The sequence below is a fragment of the Arvicanthis niloticus genome, chromosome 3, assembly GCF_011762505.2.
Source record: "Arvicanthis niloticus isolate mArvNil1 chromosome 3, mArvNil1.pat.X, whole genome shotgun sequence".
NCBI lineage: Eukaryota > Metazoa > Chordata > Mammalia > Rodentia > Muridae > Arvicanthis > Arvicanthis niloticus.
The window spans coordinates 124,011,746-124,034,231 of record NC_047660.1 but is presented as its reverse complement, the minus strand read 5'-3'; the positions used below and the strand labels follow the sequence as shown (position 1 = coordinate 124,034,231).

General features: G+C 38.6%; 1 protein-coding gene across 4 annotated transcripts in view; it reads right to left on the bottom strand.

The window, feature by feature from the left end:
- Positions 1-7,758: 7,758 nt before the first annotated feature.
- The window catches only part of Hycc2 (hyccin PI4KA lipid kinase complex subunit 2), a 69,912-nt gene continuing 55,184 nt past the window's right edge, over positions 7,759-22,486 (bottom strand). For 2 of the 4 annotated variants that reach the window (XM_034497515.2, XM_076931864.1), the window contains exons 11-13: positions 20,295-20,454; positions 19,401-19,568; positions 7,759-15,200 (exon numbers count right to left, since the gene is read on the bottom strand). In XM_034497515.2, the coding sequence (XP_034353406.1) occupies positions 14,605-15,200; positions 19,401-19,568; positions 20,295-20,454 (924 nt within the window). In that variant the 3' untranslated portion in view covers positions 7,759-14,604. The remainder of the gene's footprint in view (positions 15,201-19,400; positions 19,569-20,294; positions 20,455-22,486) is intronic. The other 2 variants (XM_034497516.2, XM_076931865.1) reach the window with 1 other exon arrangement.

Below are 22,486 nucleotides of genomic sequence, written 5' to 3'. Positions count from 1 at the left end.
AATGGCCAAGGTGGGGGAAAGGGCTAGCCAAAGTCAGGGCTCATTCAAGTCTTGGTTTAATTCCTCCCCTTGGTTAACCACCCTCATGTCCACGTTGTTAGGACCCCTAATTGTTCTCCTGCAATTGTTGACCTTTGACTCTGCGTATTGAACAAGCTTATGGCCTTCATAAAAGAGAGAGGAGGAGCGGTGCAGCTGACGGTCCTGCGCCAACAATATGAGACCCTGAGGACAAGACCTGAAGAATATGAGTTAGTTCCCCAAGACCCCTGAGTGTAGCTCCAGGATTGGATCTTGTACAAGAAAAAGGGGAGAATGAGGGACCATAAAGGGCTTTTCTAGTCCCACACCCTCCTTACAGCTTCTCCCTCCCACCAGGGGTCAAGGCTAGGCCAAATTCCATTATCTACCTAGAGGAACATTCTTGAGTAAAGATTCTCTAAATGTATTGACTTTACCTCTGGAAAGTCCCAGGTAGAGTTCAAATGCATGTCATGCTTGCTAGCCAGTAGATTTAAAGGTCAATATGCTTAGCCAATAAATTTGAACTGTAACCTTGCTGATGTAACCTGTGCCCCTAAAAAGTATAAAAACTGCCTGTAATATCCATTCAGGGTAACCTTCTAGTCACCTACTTTGAGGGACTAATTGAAGGTAGACCCCAACATGCTGGAAAATAAACCCTTTGCTTTTGCATGGACCTGCATCTCGGCGTCTTACTCAGGGGCATCACAAAGTAAGTACAACTGACCAAGGGTTGAGTGTTTTCTCTGTAACTAACGTGTCCTTGGAAGAAATTTCCAGTTCTGCAGCAATCAGCAAAGAATTCTCCTATGGTATCAAGCAGTTTCCTCTTCCAGCTGCTCTGTCTCTTCCCCATCAAGGGTCTCCTCTTCCTTTTCCTCCTCCTCCTCTTGCTCCTCCTCCTCTTCACCTTTCTTTCTCCTACTCTTCTTCCTCCTAAAAAACAAACAAACAAAACAAAAACAAAAACAAAAAACCACCCAGCACCTCAAATGCTGACTCTGTGTACACAGGCTTGACTTCAAGAGCAGGCAGCCGAGTTTTATTTTATTTTCTCCTTATCAAAGCATTCTCCGGATGGGGCTGCCTTCCTGAAACCCATTTGTCTCTCTCATGTCTAGGATCTAAGCTATCTCAAGGTCCAGAAACCAAAAAGTATCTACAGGCATCTTACCTGGTCTATGCACATTATAATAGTTTTGAACCCTTTTCCCAACCTTTTTCCAGGTCGCTAAATTTACTGTTCCTGCCGCAGGAAACCAAGGATAAAACTTCTCTACAAAGTCAGAGAACGATCTTAAGCATTTGCACAAAAAGCACATGGTTGTTTCATTTCCCATTTCTGTTTCTTTTTTCTTTTCTGTGTCCTTACATTTTCAGTACTCCCTTACTTTTTAACTGAGACTCCTTTCTGAGCTATGTTTTCCGATGTCTTATACTCCCAAGAGATAATCACGGCACCAAGCTCCATTGTTTTGAACTCCCTTTTCTTTTCTGAGTGCTCACTTCTTCCTCGGTGTTGCTCGCTTTAATCCCCACACACTCAGAGCGTCCCTGGTGTGCACACCATCCCACACTGGTCTAGCCTGTGTGAAGCCAAGCAGTCCCCTGAGGGCACAGTGAGGATGATTATAGGAAAGAAGACTCAGAGACAAAGGTTAGAAATTGGGAGGGCTGTGGGTCTATACCATGCCAGCCCCAATGTATTTCTCATAGCCATTATATAATGTATTGTAGGAAACAAAGTCACAAGTTAGCAGAGACAATGGCTGATGTACAGTCGGTATCTGTTCCCATCTGGATGCCTCCCTGTTCCTTCCTCCCACATTAACAGAACATTCAGCCCCTTGCCTTGAGCTTCAAGTGTGTCCCCTCTTTTTGTCCCAAATGTAGGCAGGCCAGGAAGTCTGCCAGCAGACCCTGACCTGCCTTGACTCTGCCTGACTGGCAGCATTCATAGAGGCAGGCAAAGATGGCTCCCAACAATGGATGGGAATTATGAAAACCCTGAAACCTGTGGGCTCTGAATTTATGATATAGATTGTGTGGATGGGACTATGGCATCCTCTTTACAATCCAATTAGATAAGCAAATACCAACACAGTTCTGGCACCTATAGGCCTAGGCCATAATAATGTGCTGGCACCCCCTCTGCTGCCCAAACAATCCTATCCACCAACACAAGGCATGGACAAGCCCATGTCCAAACCTCCCACAGAGAATACCCTAATAGATCGTGACCCATTACATCTTCTTGAAGCCACCTGCTAAGTGCGTAATCAGTCTCACACAGATCTCAGGACAGTTGGCTATGCTTGAATGCCAACCCCCCATATTATGGTGTAAGGGTCCATGATTCACCAAAGAATGATACCCTGGGTGCTCGGTTAGATGGCTCAGTGGTTAAGAGCACTGACTGCTCTGCTGGATGGTCCCAAGTTCAAATCCTAGCAACCACATGGTAGCTTCACAACCATCTGTAATGAGATCTGATGCCCTCTTATGGGGGGGTCTCTGAAGACAGCTACAGTGTACTTACATATAATAATAAATACAAACTTTGGGCCAGCTCCAGCCGAGCTGGAGAGAGTGGGCCAGAGCAAGAGGAAAAAGGGAAGGCTGGGGGGAAGAATGATACCCTGGACTCAAACAGTATGTAAACACAGAGTGTTTTATTCTGCAGAAATCCAACATGCTGAGGTCTCCCATTACCAAGATAGAAAGACCCTGAAGTGAGCTTGCAGGCCCAATTTAAAGCTCATTAGGGGAATTCGGAGTAGGTGACCTCTATCTTAATCTGTTGAGTCCATCTCTATGGAAATTCCAGAGCCATTACTGGGTCATGGGGCTGGAAACTGTTGCTGGGGAATCTGGAAATTGCTGCTGACCCATTGCCCTTGTCTCAGGTCAGGTAGCAAGGCAGCTTCTGACTAGCTGCCTGAAGCCTGTGGGTTTTGTGGTTTTTTTTCTTTTCAGTACTTGACTTGCCTGAGCTTGCCTGGACTTACCCAGTTCTTGGAAACAGAGATTTAGGCCTACTCTCCTTAACTGCCAATTCGAAGCCTGTCATGGAACCAGCCTATCTCATCCCTCTCAATGATGGAATAGCCCTTACTTCCTCTGTCACAGAATGTCAGGAACCTCACTCAGCATTGCAGATGGCAGCAAGGGGGTCCCAGCTGAATTACTCTCAGGACAAGGGTTTTGTATAGGTAACTCTGTGCCCCCAAGATACTCCCACTTATGTAACTAGGACAGGTTCAGGGTACTTGGTTCCTCCTGATAACAGTAGGCATGCTCTACTGGTCTAACTCCATGCATTCCACTGAAGTCTCAAATGCCTCCTCTGATTTCTGTGTCCTGCTACAAATCATCCCAAGGATAATGTATCATTCAGGAGACGTCCTTAATTATCCCACTCCTGGGCCTCATTATGATCCAAAATGGAACCCACAACTCCCCTTGCTCTCTCTACCATAGGCATGGGAACCTCTGCTCTGGTATTGCAAGATGCTCATTACAGGTCACTGAGGCTGGCTACTGGTGGGATGTTCAGAGACTAGAAAAATCAATGTCCGCCTTAGAAAAACTACCCTCTTCCCTGGCTGAAGTTGTGTTGCAGAATAGAAGAAGATTAGGTCTATTCTTACAGCAAGGTGGACTACATGTTGCATGAGGAGAAGTCTGCTGTGTCTACGCAGACCAGAATGGCATAGTTAGGGAAAATATGGCAGAACTAAGGAGGAGAATACAGGACAAAAAATTAGAAATGGAACAATATCAAGGATGGCGTGAAAGCATGTTTAATGGGTCGCCTTGGCTGACTACCTTAATATCTACCCTCGCTGGACCACTTGTTACTTATACTCTCACTGATACTCCCCTTTGGGCCTTGTGTTACTAAACAGGTTAATCAACTTTGTTAGGAAACAAATTAGTGCAGTTCAGTTGATGGTCCTCAGGTCTAAATAGAGTTCCCGAGTGTCATGGTGGGGGAGCATGGTGGCAAGCAGGGCATGGTGCTGAAGCACTGGCTGAAAACAAAGGACCGTGGGGTGGGTGTCCAGCTCCAGTTGAAATAGTGATGTTACAACCCTTATATCTAAAGCTCAGGGAACATCAAAGAAGGGCAGGCAGAAAAATTTTAAGCACTAGAGGACCACAACATCTCTTTGAGAGAGTGTTATCTGCCATATATGGCAGATAAGATACAACCTGGAAGTCTCAATAGTACTGTTGCATAAACAAGACATGAAAAATGACACCATCAATTGACATGATAATGTGCATAGGGGAGTCTCACAAGGCCCCACCCCTGGATGGAGAGTACAGGTACTTAATGGCTTCTTAGAGAGGAGACTCAGTTCTAATACCAAAGGGTCTCAGTCTCTCTCTCTCTCTCTCTCTCTCTCTCTCTCTCTCTGTCTGTCTCTCTGTCTCTGTCTCTCTCTGTCTGTCTCTCTCTCTGTGTCTCTCTCTCTGTGTCTCTGTCTGTCTCTCTCTCTGTGTCTCTCTGTGTCTCTGTGTCTCTGTCTCTCTGTCTCTCTCTCTCTCTCTCACACACACACACTCACACACACAGAGTAACACTAAATGAATCCAATAGACTGTATTTATAAGTATACATGTATACATGTATATAAATACAACAGTAAGAAGAAAAAAAATTAAAAAGGGGCTGGGGAAAGTCATGGACATCCTTGGTAGGGCATATTGTTCTAAGGGCAAAAGTAGAAGATCAAATTAATAGTGTCCTTTTGGATGTGGTGCACACCCAAGACTTCCTATATGCTAATCAAGTACTTTACCCCTGCCTACACCTTCAACACATGTATTTCTTAAAAGATTTGAGACAAGCTGCTAATAAGATTATATTTTGAAATTTAGTAGCAGCCTAAAACCCCCCTAATGCAAATTTAAAATGGTAAACTGACCCCTTTCTTGAAATGTCACTAAACTACCAGAACCAGACTTCTCAAAAAGTATGTGAGGAGGGTTACAAATTGGCTCAAATTGGCAAGTAAATTTACTTGCCACCAAACCTGGTGACCTGAGTTTCAAATTCCTGGGACTCATATGTGTAGAAGAAGAGAATTCAGAAAGTTGCTCTGACTTCTACATAGGAACCAGGACACACTCAGGCATGCATTTATGAGGACACACCCCCCAAAACACACACAAATATTTTTAAAAGTGTATGAACACACAGCATAACATAAAAGGAGGTGAGATGAGAAAATTTTAGAAGATGGGAAGGAGAAACCTGAGAGGAGCCTTGTTTTCAAGCTGGAGAGGTGGCTCAGCATCGTGGCCCACAGGTTGAGAAGCATGTATTTTGGTTGCAGGACATAAAAGGAATACATCTGAAACTGAGTTGGAAGCGTCCTCTCTGCTGCCTAGTTTTATAGGCCTAGAAGGTGCTATACAGGTTGCTGGGGTGAACTGTCACCGACAGTCTTACTTACTATTGATCTGGCACACAAGCTGTGGCTACTGGTACACCAGTGGCATAACTGTTGTTGGAGGTAACCAACCACTTGCTGATTGTATTTGTGCCAGTTCCATGGAGGGAAACTCACATCCTGACAGTGAACCTGGTCAAAAGCTTGTGGCTGGAGAGGTTTGCAGGGCTATGTGGGGTAGGATCTTTTTGTTCTGCTAAATAGATATGATCTGTCAAATTGCCTTCTAAGTATTTTTGTTTAAGCTCAGAGATTAGTGCCTTTGTTCTGTGATCAGAGCAGCTTTTCTTGGTGGTGGGCAGTTTTATTACAGAGACTTAGAACTGGTCAAACTGCTAAGTATGCATGATTTGAATCATCAGCCACGAATGATCATCAGCATAGCACCTTCCAATGACTGTGAAATCCTCTATGTCCTGCAGCCAAAATATATGGTATTTTTAGAAACAAGGTCTTGCCTTCTGGCTCTTCTATCAAAGCAGAAGAAACAACTGCCTATGTTGGTTTTGAGGGCCTCAGAGATTAAAACAAAATTTCAAAGATCAATACGTTGGCATGAAGCTAGATTTTCCCTTCCAAAGCTTAGAATAGGGGGGCAGAAATAAGAGGAATGAGTGAATTATTTTTATTTCTCTCCATATTTATTCAATGTCAATTAATAATTCAATAGTATTATATTTTCTGTAGTTTCTCTAGATGCTCATTTGTAGTTTTACTTCAGTATGATCAAATAATTTACATACATTTTAATATGGTTGATTTTAGAGAAAGTCTCATGGATTACTGAGAATATGTATTCCATGCTGTTGAACAGAATATTCTGGGCATCTGTTATGTACATTTGGTCTAAGATATTTGACAACTCTTTGGATGACCTTGCTACTGTTGAGAATTGGATAATAGTTATCCACTATTATTTTTTTTAAAAAGGTGAAGTGTTTGTGGAATGTTTCCTTTGCAGCATGGCATGGCTGGCGTATTCTTGAACTCAGAGCTGTGACCACTATACATAACATGCATAATACAAGACTGGGGCTAGTCAACATTCTATAATGGACAGATGAGGGACTCATCAGGCTCCTCCCCTCCCTGGACAGCTATCTACAGGCAACTAGTGGGTGCAAGGGAAGAGGTTCACAAGTCCCCAAACAGGTTCAGCATTTTATTGCCAGTTAACAGATGCTGAGGAGTCACATGTTTGCTGTATAAGCATAAAGACCCTAGAGCACACATAGAAATATCCAACCATGGCTTTATTCTTAGTAGCCCAGGCTGGCCTCAAACTCAAATGATCATGATCTTCCTGTAAACACGTTGTTCCAGTATTGCGGAGGCAGAGACAGGAGGATTCCTGGGACTTGTAGTCAGCTAGCCTGGTTTTAACTGCTGAGCAGCTGGCCACTGACACTGTCTCAGAGAGGCTGTTATTCACAGGGTTGGAAGCCCAGGTTTTCTTCTGGCCTCTGCACACCCTGCCACCCGCAGAAGCATTCAAAAGAAAAGTCAGCAGTGTTGGTATATGGGAGGGAAGCAAAGGAGGATTCTGAGCTCTCTCATTAATAAAGTTGGCTCCTCTATAAACAAACATCTGGCTGCTTTGGTGTTAAATTTGTGTCCCTACAATTAGCATACCAAAATGTAGAGCTGCTCTATATATTTTATGAATCAATTTCACTTATGCTTTTATAATTAAAAATTTACGTATTTGTTGTGTGCATGTGTGGGGGTCACAGGAAACCTTGTGGAGTTGTTCTCCTTACATCATGCAGGTCCCAGTGGTTATTCTCAGGTCATCAGGCTTAGAAACAAACATCAGACAGTGCTTCTTAGTGGCCCTAATCCTGTTTTGAAACACATTTTCTCACTCTGTAGCCCAGGATCACGACAGCAATCCTCGTGCCTTAGCCACCAAGTGCTGGGATTACAGGTGTGTGCCCTCACACCTGAATCTTTGTCTTTGTGTTATTTCCTGGTGTCATGTAAGTTTAACGTATCCCCTTACTTTATAAGATATACATTAAAAGTTCAGATATACCTAGGAAGGTGTGATGGTGTAATCCCAGCAAAGGGGAGGCAGACACAACTGGATCCCTATGAGCTATATGCTAGCCTGATCTACATGGCAAGTTCTAGGTTAGCCAGGGCTACACAGTTAGATTCTGTTTCAAAATGAAATAAAGTCAGACACATAAGTAAAACCACATTAAAAAATACAATGAAAAGACTATGATAAAGAATAAAACTAAGGTAAGATACAATCAACTCAGGGAAATCCAGTTAAAAGCCAAATAAAGCTGTATTTTTATACTGTACAAAAGAAAATTTACATTCTTAGTGTAGCCAGACACATCCAGGGAGAAATGACACATCCCTCAAGAGACACAATATTTAACATCCGAGATTTTGTATTTCTGCATTGCAGACTGATACTCAATTTTATACATCTTTATTTACACTTTATTTACAATAACTTAAAATATTTTTCATCTCTGGCGGATATTTACAAGTTCAACAGTGACACATTTCACATTTCAACAATCAACAGCATCAATCCATTCAATAAGACAAGATAATGGCTCACATGCACCAGTACATATAATCTTAAATGTGCATTTTGGTTTTTTTTTTCTTCAGCTCTGAAACAAAACAAAACAAAACAAAAAAAAGATTTTTCACTAGTCCTAAGTTGAAAGGACATCTCTCAATAAAGATCATACTTTTTACATGCCTGCCCAGAATTTTCACCAGCAGAATCCTCTCAATACTTGGGAAGTTTATACCAAGCTATAAATTGATATAGGTTAACAATAACAACAACAATAGGCTGATCAAATGGATTCTGTTTAGGAAACAAATAATGAAAACGGGATATTCTATTTGCCGGTTACAGAAACCACAGTACATAAAGCCAAGGTAGTAAAATCCGTGCACTGCTAAAACAGTTTCATTTAACCAATTTTAAACTGAATATAAAGCCAGCCTAGATTTAGAACCAAAAAGATCCAGTGTAAAACACATGATAAACCTCATACTAATATTTTTAACATGGAACATATCTTTGCACTGTATTCAGATAACACAATTTTAAAAATTACAAATCATTATCAGTCATTATTTAAGGCCAATCTTCTCTTCCCAAGAACAATACATTTTTGTTTGTTTGTTGTTTTGAGACAGGGTCTCACTGTGTAGCCTTGGCAGTCCTGGAACTCACTCTATAGACCAGCCTGACTTTGAACACAGATCTGCCACCCTCTACCTCCGAGTGCTGGGATTAAAGGCATGTACCACCACACCAGTTAAATACTTATTAACTATAATGTGGTATTAATAAAATTAAAGAACTTGTTTAAATAGCAGTTAAAAACAACTATACTTCGTTATTTAAGAAATCATTAAACAGCTTAAACCCTTTAGATCTTTTTGACCTACACATTTTAGAAGCAGTTATTTTATCTTCCCTTAACCCAATCATGTTTTAAATGCAAAGACAAAAAGCAGTCAAGAGTGAACACAGACATAAGTGTAAACCAACCTAACCATATCAATTTAGCTAGTATTATACTAGAAATAAATGCCACTGTCCATTGAGGGGTACCTTTCAATAATTTCTCCTATAATTTTACCTAAACAACCCATAATATACAATATACCAACTTCAGGAGTTTTCCCTCATTATATTCAATACTGATAGGCAAAATCCTTAATTTTAATAAAAATATGTCATAAGGAATAAAATTAAGACTTATTCTTTAATTGGTACTTTCAGTGGAGTACTGACATCTTATTGATGTAGGGAAAAATAGGATATTATCTATCTATTTACCATATGTGTTTTCTAGTTCAAATAATGTATTAATATTTGTTTCTCTCAGGGTTAGAAAGCAATCACTACATTAAAGGGAGGTACATTCCTTAATAGATGCTTTAAAAATGATTTGTCAGATACATTTTCTTTGGTAAATTTTGTAAATTGATGAAGATGTAATAATGTCTTCTGATATGCTTAACACTGAACTGCTCACACTCAAACACAGCAAGCCGCGTACAAGCCTGTAGATGGGAGTGGCTTATCCAATCACGTTCATTTTTCTTTGTCAATAAAAGGGCCTACCTCCAGATACACACGTTTTTTTAAAAAAAGACTGACTTATACCTTAAAATACACCTAATTCTAGTTTTTTTTTGGTAAAACCATATTAAATGTAGTAGTATAATTAATATCAGACATATGAATATGCCTTAACTTGTAAACATTAAGAACCCATCTTCTCAAAATTCAGAAGCAAAACATAGCAACTACTTCTGTGCTATTCTGCCAGTTATTTCACACCACCCCTACATTTCTGTGAAACTGTATCCTGAATTATTTGGTCTTGATTATATTTCTCATAGGACAAATGGCTAACATTACAAAAATACTGGAGGAAAAAAGAAAGATGTTGTCACTGTGCTGTCAGGATTAGATAAAATGCACCTACAAGGACAAGAGGTTGGGTTGTGCCAGTGTCGGAGTTTCATACCAGTGTGATACATCCATTAGATTTACACAATATAAACAATACTACAATTTGGCTCATCTCCTTTGCATGAAAAATTGTACCAATCTGATTTTATTTTTACACTGTTTTCCATATTTGTATAATCTGGCAAATATTCTATTTTTAAGAGGTTAAGCTGCCAATAACTAGTTTTCAATCACTTATTTTGGAAACCACCTTAAGAAAATTAAAAGTACAATAATAAGTATCTCACCAAGTTGGTGGTGAAGCAACAACAGTAGTCATTCAGCTTGAAGAGAGAAAAGCCTCCTGTTTCAATGCTTAATTTAACCACACTGCAGAAAAGTTGCTCTAAGATTCCTGTAGAATTTCTGATCACTAGCATGACATATTAATCTTTTTAAATTGAAAAACTATATAATTGGAATACTAAGCTTTTTTGTTAAATAAAAAAAAAAAAAACCCTTACTTTATAATGTAATCCAAGTTCAGAAATGGAATGGTCCCCCTTGCCAGTGTTTATACAGTATGTTACCCTACTCATAAAGACAGAAACTAGTATTTTTATTTATAAATGAACATATAGTGAATTAAACGAGACATCTGATTGTCAACAACTGAAGTACTCAAAAATGGACCCAAAGAAACCTCCTGAGTGAGGTAGGAAAAACACACCACTGCATTAACGTATTCATAAAAGCAGTGCTGACAAATGCAAAGCGTGAAGAAGCTCTTCCAACAAATGTAAAAGCTACTGAACGGAATTGAGACTACCGGTCGGAGAGACTGCGCTTATGTGGCCGAGACTACTGCGCTTGAGTGGCTTTTATACGGTCTATATGTTATAAATGACACAGAGAGCACTGTGCATGGATTCGTAAGTTTCACACTACAGATCTTTTTCAATCACACAGAGGAATGTTGCTCTTACCCACTCTAAGCACAGTAAGGAACAGTCTCTCTCTAGATGAAAAATAAATGGGATTGAGTTTCTCTTACTCTGCAGTCCTCCACAGGATACCTTTGATGACTGAAAACTGCCTGATTAAAAATCACTTTCAAATAGTTAGAAACACTGATCAAGAAACTTTCATTGGGTTTATTTTACATTTAAACAAATCCCCAGAAATACAAATAACATGGCAGCATATAACTGTTATGTGGTAGAAAATTCATACAGCATAAATTAGAAAAGAATAATGTGCTATACAGAAACCTACATTTTGAATACATCCTCAACTGTATTAATTATTTTACTTTTTTTCCTTCTGGAATTAACACTTTTCTTAATGTGTTCATCAGCTACTAGGCCAGAAATATAAAGAAATAGCCGAAATGAACGTGTTTCTTATCACATTTACCAAAATCTGGATAACCAAAGGCAATGAGGCATCATATGCATGTGACTAGAAGACAAGGCTTGACTATGGCCCTGCTGCTCATGGGCCTTATGTCACAGCCTCATTGAGCCTCAGTGTCCCGAGGATCAATGTGTGATGGCAGAGAGAAGAGCCAAATTACCTCTAGGCTCTCCTCTAGCACAGAAATCCTGATCTGGAATGAACAGGCACACAACAGTGGGCCAGAGAAAAAGGGGTGTTGGTAAAGGACCAAGATTTTAAATGACAACTCTTCCCTCCCCAGCTTCTACGTTAACTTTTTCACTTTATATTTTAGCTTTCGTACCAGTAAAAGTAGCTGAAAGCCATATAGAAGAACTCCTAACCCTTCAGATATTGTAATTTAACCTAGAACAGATGGCATCAAGCATTTGTTGAATTATATAAAACAAATATTTTCCCCTAAATGTCTTTTTTCTATGAGTGCAATGAAGCTTCATGAAAGCTGAGAAATACTAAGGGAAAGTTGTTAAAGGATAAAGTGTGGACACTTATGACTTCCTATGACATTTCTAACAGCTGCTGTAGACTGAACAAAAACCACTTTAAATTCAATGCTGGTAACACAAATTAGAAAATTGAATAGTTTGTTTAATTTTAATTCATTTTATTTTAACTGTTATCTTATATAGAAAATGTATTCTAAAACCCTGGCTATAAAATGTAAATGAAGAATTTCATCACTGAGACCAAATTATAACCCAAAGAATAGGAAGCAAATGTTACAGGGTTGTGAAATATTACTTGGGATGTATATACAAAGTCTACACATACCAATAAAAAATATCCTGTAAGATGAAAAACAACTTTTTTTCTGAGACAGGGCTTCTCTGTGTAACCTTGGCTATCCTAGAACTCCATCTGTAGACCAGGCTAGCCTTGAACTCAGAGATCCACCTGCCTCTGCCTCTGGAGTGCTGGGATGCAAGGTGTGTGCCACCATTCCTGATTCCAAACAAATATCTTAAAACCAACCCTCAGTTATAACATTTCTAATCAAAAGATGTTTTTTATATTTACAACAGTTTATGCTATACTTTCAAATTATTTGGTATTCTTTTGTGCTTTATCTAAAATGCTTGGTTTAAATGCCAATCTGTTTGCACTTGAGCCCAGTGACCTCCAGCATAAAGTAGGCACGTTTTGCTGTATAAGACCAATACCTTCCTTTACGCACTAGAACGCTTCTGTGTTTAGTAGGTTACAAAAACATTTTATATCACTATTTTTACTGTTTTACAATCTTTTTTTTTTTTAGTTTACTTGATATCTCTTAGTTAAATTAGTAGAAATAGGGCTAAAATGTGTCTATGATAAATAGATACACATTCATACACATATTATAAACAATCAATAGATCACCTATCAGTTTTTAGCTTTACTCCAAATTTTGGCAATGATGTGGATGATAGCTGATGTTCTAGTTCCCTATTTGCTGGGAGCTGAAAAATGTTATGAACTATCAAATCTAATTAAGAATTATTCTAACACAATGCCCCCTAAACAGACAACTCTTCCAAAAATGGTGGTTTATGTGTGAAAAAAAAGGAGGCGTTTTCCAGATTATTTATCAAATTTTACAGTAAATAGAAATAAACCAACTTTGTAAATTAAGAGAACACTTGCTTCCTATAAAAGCAGTGTAATTTTCATTCACAATAACATAAAGTATCTACATGTTCGAGGGTATGTGTAACTGATGTTCTTGAGATGGGTAATTCATAGCGACTGAAGTCACAATACTGATTTTTAAAATCCTAATATATTCCCTTCTTTTTTCAAACAAAGCCTGAGACCCAGAAGAGATTATAAGAAAGTCTTATCCAACCAAATCACAACAAAAATCTTTTAAACTGATATGTTTCTGTAGCCTCTTAGCAGTTACCAAATGCTACCGTTTACATTCAACATCTAGTTTACTGGCATGATTTCAAAGTTTTATAAAAACGAGAAACTTTGCAGATAATCAGAAGATACACAAACTGCAACAAACACAAAGGCAGTGTGGTCCTTGTGGAGAAATCAAGTCAGTACCCTCTGGTATAAGTGTTCTATACAAATGTGTCACATTGAAGCATCAGTGTTTTCAACCAATTATCTGTCCCTGATGTATTTCCTTGGAGTGTATGATCTCAGGACTTCAGGTTTCTGTATCCCACATCTGACTGAGTCTAGGTACATCTAGGAAGCAGCTGAAAGGGTTTCTCTAGTCTGACATCTCAGAGAGTGGACTGAGAAATCCCTCTCTTTACCTGAAGACGTACAGTTACTATTTCAGTCATCACCAACTCACAAAGGAAAGGAAGAAAGAAAACAATTATAACTTCACCTCATATACAATCTCACACAAGCTAAACAAACAACACCCTTCCCCCAACAAAACCCCAGCACCATAGTATCACTCATTCCTGGGAAATAGAACATGCCCCTTTGAGTCTCTGATTTGTTAGTTTAAACTTTAAGGGCAGAAATGTCCTTAAGTCCTCATGGGAAGAGGGAAGACCTGTTGTTAATGACTAGAGAGCCATTGAGAAAGTGCATTATCAATTACACAATCAACTTAGAGCCCTACCCTCCAATGGAGGTGGTCACAAATTGATTTAAATGCCTCAATAATTAAACATTTGTCCTTGGGATAAAGTAAGGGGGGGCAGTTAGCCTCATTTTAATAAAAAATTGCAGTAGTCTACCGCCTTCCCCCATGCTTCCCAAGAATACAAAATTGCACAGACTCAGAGAAGCCCAAAGTCACAGCAGAATCTCTGAGGCACTCCTGGTTAAGAGAGAAAAAATATGATCCAGTTATCTTCATAGTTCCATAGATTATGTGAACAAACCCGTTTTGTTTTTAAACAAAAGCCAAAGAATCACTTCACAGGGATCCTATACACCATTTCCTCTAACACCTCCTCAGTCTCACAGTGTTGAAATGGGACCGATCAGCCTACGATGGACTGCACATCACCCAAGGAGAAAGGAAGGCATGGAAAAGGCAAACATTTTACACTGCTTCACAAACACATTTAAGGGAATAGGTAGAGAGGTTAAAGAAAGGAAAGGAAAACCTTATTGCTGTTTCCATACAAAGTACAGTATGAGATACCTAAGCTAAGTCAAATCTGATGACAGTAACATCTTTTTCACAATGCGGGATGACGTGTCTTGCACAATGAAATGTTCAGTATAGAAGGTAAGCAGAACAAGGGAACATCAAAACTACACCTGGGATATTAGCTGCATATTGAAACTTGGGGATCGAGACTGCTTGGTTAGGGGGGCTCCTGGGCTGAGGAGCTCTTTACCTTCAGCAGCGTGACCTAGCCGGTCTTCTTGTAGACTGATAGTTGAGTATCGATTAGTATTTGTAGCTGCTAGATTAGTAACTCCCTCAGTGCCAACCCCAATGCTGGTACTTGCTTGACCGCCATTTACATAGTCAAAGGATTTACTTGAGGAAGCACTGGCTGTCCGGATTAGACTTAGACTATTGGTTTTTGGCACCACCTGGCCTGCAGGCAGGCTCAAGTGTTTCTTCATCGGTGTCAGCTCAACTGAATCTATGCTGAGATCTGCTTGTACAAATTGCTTTCCAACTACTGAATCTCGAGGGCTCTCGTTGGATTTGATGGCTGATGCTGCTTCTTTATCTTTGGCAGAACGCCCAGTTGCTACTTTCCGTAAGCTTCCCCTCTGAGAAGAGGAGGAGGGTTTGGTCCCATGTGGTTGGCTGCTGAGAGAAGCCCCTGATGAAAATCCTTCATCTGCATCATTCATGTTTAAGGACTCCTCTCCCCCATTTAGACCCTCAGCACCTAAAAAATAAATCAGACAGATTATAGCAAAGTTAAATAAAAAGCAGCTGTAAATACACACTGACCTAATCTCATGAGTATTTTTTAAAGGTCTGTAATGATCTCAGTATTTTAATTTAGGGGAATAAACCTCTACACAGAATTCTAACACACTATTCATTGCTTTCATCTGGCTTTATTTGCCCTGGTTTTGTAAAAACTATCCACAAATATTAATGAGTAAACTATCAACATCTAAGGCATAGAAAGCTAAAATATAACACTTTAAAACCATACTATATCCATTGAAAGTCACCATTATCTATGTATTTTAAACAAAACTCTTTCCTCGTTTTTCTATAACCTATTATACAAAACATACTGTACAAAAGGGATTCTCTTCTAATTTCAGTTACCCAGAACTATACCGAGTCATTTAGGCCTACAGGCCAGACCCTTTTAAAATTATAATAAAATGCATTAGCTATTTGACAGGTAACTGCATTTATATAGCTTTGTAATATATTTCTTTTTAATATCTACTAAATTTGCCAACTCACTGCTGTAATAATTTCACAATCACATTTTGTGTTATGGACACACCCTTCCCATGTATTTCCACATTTTCTTGTACTGATTGTGAGGTAGCAGAGGTGTCTACTCTGCATCTCTAACAGTTACGTCCTTGGCAGGAAATGAAGTGCTGTCTCACAGAGCACTGCATGCTGCAGCGCAGCTCACACAGGAACTGCATACAGTCAAAGGACCTTCATCTCGTGTTTTCTGTGGGGTGAGAACCCCATGATACAATGAGCTTGCAGTTTCCAGACAGCCCAATTCTCTTACTGAAAAGTGTGATCAGTCTCAAAATTAATGTTCTCTTCTTTCAAAAACTGAAAATACTTTTCCCAGAATAAAAGAAAGTATGAATCTATAAAACAGATATTGACATGATAGTTAAAGTAAAATGTTAGAGAATCATGTAACTACTAATTTGAAATACAGGTTACCTAAGAAAAATGTATATATTCAAACACAATCTTTTACTTAACATAGCACCTGAAAAATAAAATATTTCTTAGCTATATTTCTGGATTAGTTATTTTACTTCTAAAAAAAGAATCAAATTAGGCTATTCTTTAAGCAAAAGGCAACTTGTTACATATATATATAAATAAATATTTACAGCAATTTAATATTTAATCATCATGCAAAGCCATGTGAAAAAACATTTACTAAAAATAACAGCAACTGACACTACTTCTCTCAATCCTGTCAAAAGAACTGAGTATTATGTACCTTGAAATTAAAAATTTTAGATCATATTCTTATTACCTCTTAATAATTGACTTATAATTAGTATAAAGATTCCAAATAGTCAGAACAGGACAGGTTTATCTAGTTAGGACAGGAAACTGAGAGACTTAGTGCTGGCTTTGAGTGTTGCTTCATGCATAGCTGATGCCAAAGCAGTATGGCCGTTTTAAGAGGGATGAGAACATAAAAGCCACCATGCAGGAGAATCTACTGCTATTTTATACACTAGAAATGTTGTTTCAATGTAATGGAACAATGATTACACATAAATCACAGGCACTATCTTAAAAGCTTAGAGTCTTTCTTTAATTTAAACATAACAAGCTCATTTAAATTTTTATTAGTGTTACTATGTGTGTATCAGTGTCTGCTGTGTATGTGTGTAGAGGGCAGAGGACAATTTTGTAGGATTGGTTTTCTTTATCCACCTTTGCACGAGTTCGGATCATCAGGCTTGTAAGGCAAGCAAGCACCTTTAATAACTGAACAATTTTGTCTGCTCTCATAAACACATTTTTATTATTAAACTATTGAAAAACATTACTACTACAAACATGTTTTATTTAAAAATGAGTTATATGTGTAATATAAAAGTTCTAGCATTCTAGAGAATTACCAAAATTCTTGTATATTTTAATCAATTTCCTTTTCTCTGTCTTAAAAGCCCTCAAAGAAAGTCAGGTGTGGTGATGCACACTTTTAATCCTAGCACAAAGGGAGAAGCACGAAGATCTCTCTGAGTTTGAGGCCAGTCTGGTCTATAGAGTGAGTTCTAGGACAGCCAGTGCTACACAGAGAAACCCTATCTCACAAAAATAAAAACAAACAAAAAAATCCCACCATAACCACCAAAAACAAAACAACAAAAAACCCAGGAAGTAAAAATGTAATTGAGTCTCAAAACATATTTCCTTTTATAGTTTTTCTGTAGGTAACAACATTCACGACTCACTCAAGACATGACTGAAAGTGATTTCACTGACTTTTTTGTTAATAGTTGATTTTCCTATAAAATTTGCATCTACTAATACTTTTTTAAAACCATGATTAATTTAGGATAAAAGATACAAGTCTTTTTCATTTTCTCTCTTTTTTCTTTTCTTTTTTCTTCTTTGTTTTGTTTTGTTTTGTTTTGAGACAAGGTCTCACTATGTAGCTCTGGCTGGTCTGGAACTCACTATGTAGACCAGGCTGGCCCTAAGCTCACAGAGATTGATTGTCTCTGTCTCCTGAGTGATAGAATTAAAGGCTTGCACTATCACACTTAGCTTCAAACACACTAAAAAAATGCATTGACTTTCCTTGAAATCTACCCCAAACTAACAGTTTAACACTAGCAGGGAACTTAATAGAATTAAAACAGATATTCAAGAGGAATTACTACTTGGGTTCTGTTTTCAAAGTCTATGACTGATGAATTAGAAGCAATGCTTCAGCCAGTGTCATCCTTGTAAGAGTTTCATCAACTGCTAATATATGGCATTACTTTTATATAAATACTTGCAACATACTAACAATCATTTTATATATAAGCATCAAATGGTTTACTTAGTTATCAAGAATGAGAAATGGACTGTTGTTCAGTTTGGGTCCACTTGGTTCCAAATTTCTACTCATTTACTCTCTTTTCTTTTTTGCACTTCAACAAGATGCATCTAATTGCTAGGGGTAAGATAAAGAGATACAAAAAGACAAAAGGGAAGGCCACATCTTCCACAGCCGAGTTACGAAGGATCTCTAAAACAGTACCAACTTTGGGGTCATCAGGTCATGCACATGCAATACTATTAAATAAAGTCAAGTCAATTTGGTCAAATAGGGGAGGAACTGAGGGTACATTTAGATTCTTACTGAGCATGCTCAAATTTCTAATACACCAAAGAGATACTTCCTTAAAGTAGGAGGTAAATATTTTATGTGTATGTTTGGTCTTTAAAATAAACAGAAATTACTAATCTCTTTTAAAGCTACATACAGGCTTATTAGTATAAGGTTTTATAGTGGTACTCCAGGGAAAATATACAATAATGAAACCATTTGGCTACAGTTCTCTTTTCCACAAAGCTAGTTCATATGACATTTCATAGAAAGCAGTAGGCAAATACCTTCCCATCAGAGAGACGTTCTACAGGTAGTGATGGAGCACAGAGTTCTTATGTGCAAATAGTTACATTGTAGAAACAGGGATCTTCTCTGTACTTGGTCTATAAATAACACATTTCACTTCCATCTGGGAGCTATAACTACTATATGTATGTGTGTGTGTGCCTGTATGCATGTGTGCATGCGTGCGTGTGTGTGTGTGTGTATAACGGCAAAGTGTAGTATGTTCCAGGATAGCACATTTATGAAGAAAAAAATGTCAGTAATTTACTACACAACTTACTCCAGCTGATGAGAAGCCAATCAATACCAGCATTCTCTGTCAGAGACTGGAAATACTTATTAATTGGACACCCTAGGAAAACAGATAAATGCCAGCTCCACTTCAATTTCTTAAGTGCTTATGTTTTAAACTTCTCTAATTCTTAACCCTGACTAACAAGGCTCTGACACTGGGCGCGTTGTTTCTGACATTAGGGGTAAACATGCTCAGTAATGAAGACTTGGAAGCATTGCACATCTTTCCATCCAGGCCCCTTGCCTTGTTAGTAGCCATGCCAAGCTGCTGTTTGATGACACAGGGATGCAGACTCCAGGCCAGCACAAATGGCAACTGAAGATTGTACCTAACCTGGTGCTAGGCATATGGGGAGGAGGGTTGCTTTGCAAAGAGGAGCTAGTACACCCAGGGGTAGTGGAGACACACACTAGAATGGAAAGGTGCTCTGCTTGGGGACAGAGAGCCAGGATCCTTCTCCAGCAACTGCCTCACTGACTTCTGCCTCCTCATCTCTGTCCTACCCTCTGTTGTGGCTGCTGCTGAGTTGGGCTCCGGCGAGCCATGCTCAGGGGTCCTGCGCACCAGCACCTCCCCCTCTTGCACACGTTTGATCCCTAGGTCAGTGGAGCCGTGTTGGATCGGGGAGCCAGGAATACTCGAGTCAGCCTCGTTTGAGAAGTCAAAGCCATCTGGGATTCAACATATAAAATTTTAGTACTCTTTTGTGCTGCTCTATTCTTTTCTGAGCATTCTGACCCAGGCAGATAAGAGAATGTATATATGGATATGATATTAACACATACACTGTCTATATAGTTACATGTGTGTGCACAGCTTGCACACACATAAGGCAGCAGATGAACAATGTGAGGTTTGCAAATGAATGGGACAGAAAAATTGGGATCATTAAAATGAAAATTTCTCTTAGGCAAGACAGCTTGACTATTAAGTACCACATGTCTATAAAATATTGCTGGATTCAGCTCTTAGAATTAAAAAAAAAAAAAAAGCAAATACAAAAAATCCAAAACTAAGAACCAGTTCTTTTACGGATAGTTTGTATTATTTTGGACCAGGCATATAGTTGTCTCCCACAGTGCTCATACATGTACCTTTTTCCAGATAATAGGCTTAAAGCAACATTCTTTCCCTATATTTATTACGTGTTTTAGAAAAATACAAAATTTGGCTAAGTCTTATTTTACATTTTATCATTAACTGAACAGTCTAACATCTTCGTACTTTATAAAGAGATATATTTACATTAAAATAACTAATCATCACATTTCTAGTACCATTTTAAATGAAAATATTTTACTTTAATACAGAGCATCAATTATTATCAAGCATTTGTGCATTCTGTATAAACAGTTTACTTGAATCTGTGAGTAAACTATGGGACATTTTATACTTACCTTCTCTTCTCCATCTGTGACGACGAATTGAAGCTGTTGTAATTGCAGTCCGAGAAATTCTCGGCACTGTTGGAGTGACTTCCACTTTAAGTACTTTCTGGCCTTCTTGTGAAGAATCAGGCGCATCAAATGGTAATGAGTTTTTCATGGCATTTGCCACCTAAAATAATAATAAGAGTCTATACAAATTTACAACCAACATACAGTTTTTAACCTATACTATAATACGTTTCCATTATTTTTGAACATGTACAGCTTGTATAACATATGAAATTGTATAATATTAAAAAAGTATCAAAATGTTTATTTTTAATACTATGTATTTTTCAGTAGGCTTTTCAAATAAAAATTTATTATCAAAATATGAGTCATATACCCTACTGGATTCTTGAAGTTGTTGAATTTCAAAAGGAAAGAACATTCCAAAGAAAAATGTTTAATATTTGTAACCAAGATATAAAACAAGTTAGAATAAGTTCCCACTTTTTCATATGATAAATAGCAGAAAACTTGATCTGTGTTAAAATGGTAACGCTCTTCTGCACTCCTATGCATTCATAAGAAGAGATTTTTTCCTAAATACATGTTGACAGTATGTGTCCTGTGCCTCTAAGGAGAAGACTGTGACACCTGATTGGTAAACAATTGTTATCTGACTGGTTTGTCTCTTAACCAGTAAGTAGTAATCCAACAAATACTTTGAGCTAGAGGAATGTCTTTCTTTCCTTTTGCACATGGACAAGCAAGTGTAGAATACAGCAACTTAGATAAGAATGTCTGATCTAAAATATCATCCTGAGGTAACCCAATCACAAAAGAACACACATGGTATTCACTCACTGATAATTGGATATTAGCCCAGAAGCTTGAAATATCCAAGATTCAACTCATAGACCACATGAAGCTCACGAAGAAGGAAGACCAAGTGTGGGTGCTTTGGTCCTTCTTAGAAGGAATAACAAAATACTCATGGGAGCAAATATGGAGACAAAGTGTGGGACAGAAACTGAAGGAGGGGTCGTCTGGAGACTGTTCCACCTGGGTATCCATCCCAAGTGCAGTCACCAAAGGCAGACACTGATGTGGATGTCAGGAAGTGCATGCTGACAGGAGCCTGATATAGCTGTCTCCTTAGAGGTCTGCCAGAGTCTGATACATTCAGAAGCAGATGCTCACAGCTAACCATTGAACTGATCAAGGGGTTCCCAGAGGAGGAGTTAGAAAGGAGACTGAAGGAGCTGAAAGGGTTTGCAGCCTCATGGGGAGAGCAACAATACCAACTAACCAGAGCTCCCCAGGGTCTAAACCACCAGCCTGGAAGAACATAGGGAGGGACCCATGGCTCCAGCTGTATATGTAGGGGAGGATGACAGTGTCAGGCATAGGTTGAAGAAGAGATCCTTGGTCCCATGAAGGCTGGACACCGAGTGTGGGGGAATTCAAGGGTTGGAAGGTGAGAATGGGGGGGGGGGGTAGGTGGGGGCACATCCTCATAGAAGCAGGAGGAAGGGGGATGGGATAGGGGATTCTTGGGTGGGGGGTGGGAGGGAAAAATGAGGTAAGGGGATAACATCTGAAATGTAAATAAAATATCCAATAAAAAAAAAAGAATGTCTGATCTACCCACACAGATTTAGAGTAGGAAGCTGTTTCAAGGTTTGATGAACGTAAGCAAGGTTAAGTGTCTACACTAAGCCCTTGTCAGTAATATAGAGAATGTGTGTTTCTCCATTTTGTTTGGAATATAGCTCTAGATATGAGAAAAATGCTACACATTAGTAAATTTATCTTGATCTTAAAATTAAAAATGGTATAAATAAATAAAATAGCTTTAAAAAACTATTCCAGGTAGAAGATGCATAAACATTTAAAATATCACAGAATCACTACAGAAAGCTTAATAACCAGTAAGAAACAAAAGCAAGTCAGGTATGGTGGCACTAGTAATTACAGCACCTCGAAGACCAAGACAGAATTATAAATTCAAAGCTAGACTAGGAAACATAAGGAGGAAGGAAGGAAAGGAAGGAAGGTGGGAGAGAGAGGGCCCACATACAGGTAAATCTCGTAGAATCACTAGTATTTTGTTATCTCTTTCATAGGTAAATTTAAAATACATATACATTTTCCCACTTAATCTAAGCTATTATTTTTTCTTTATTATAAGTGTTCAAATATACAATTTCATTAAG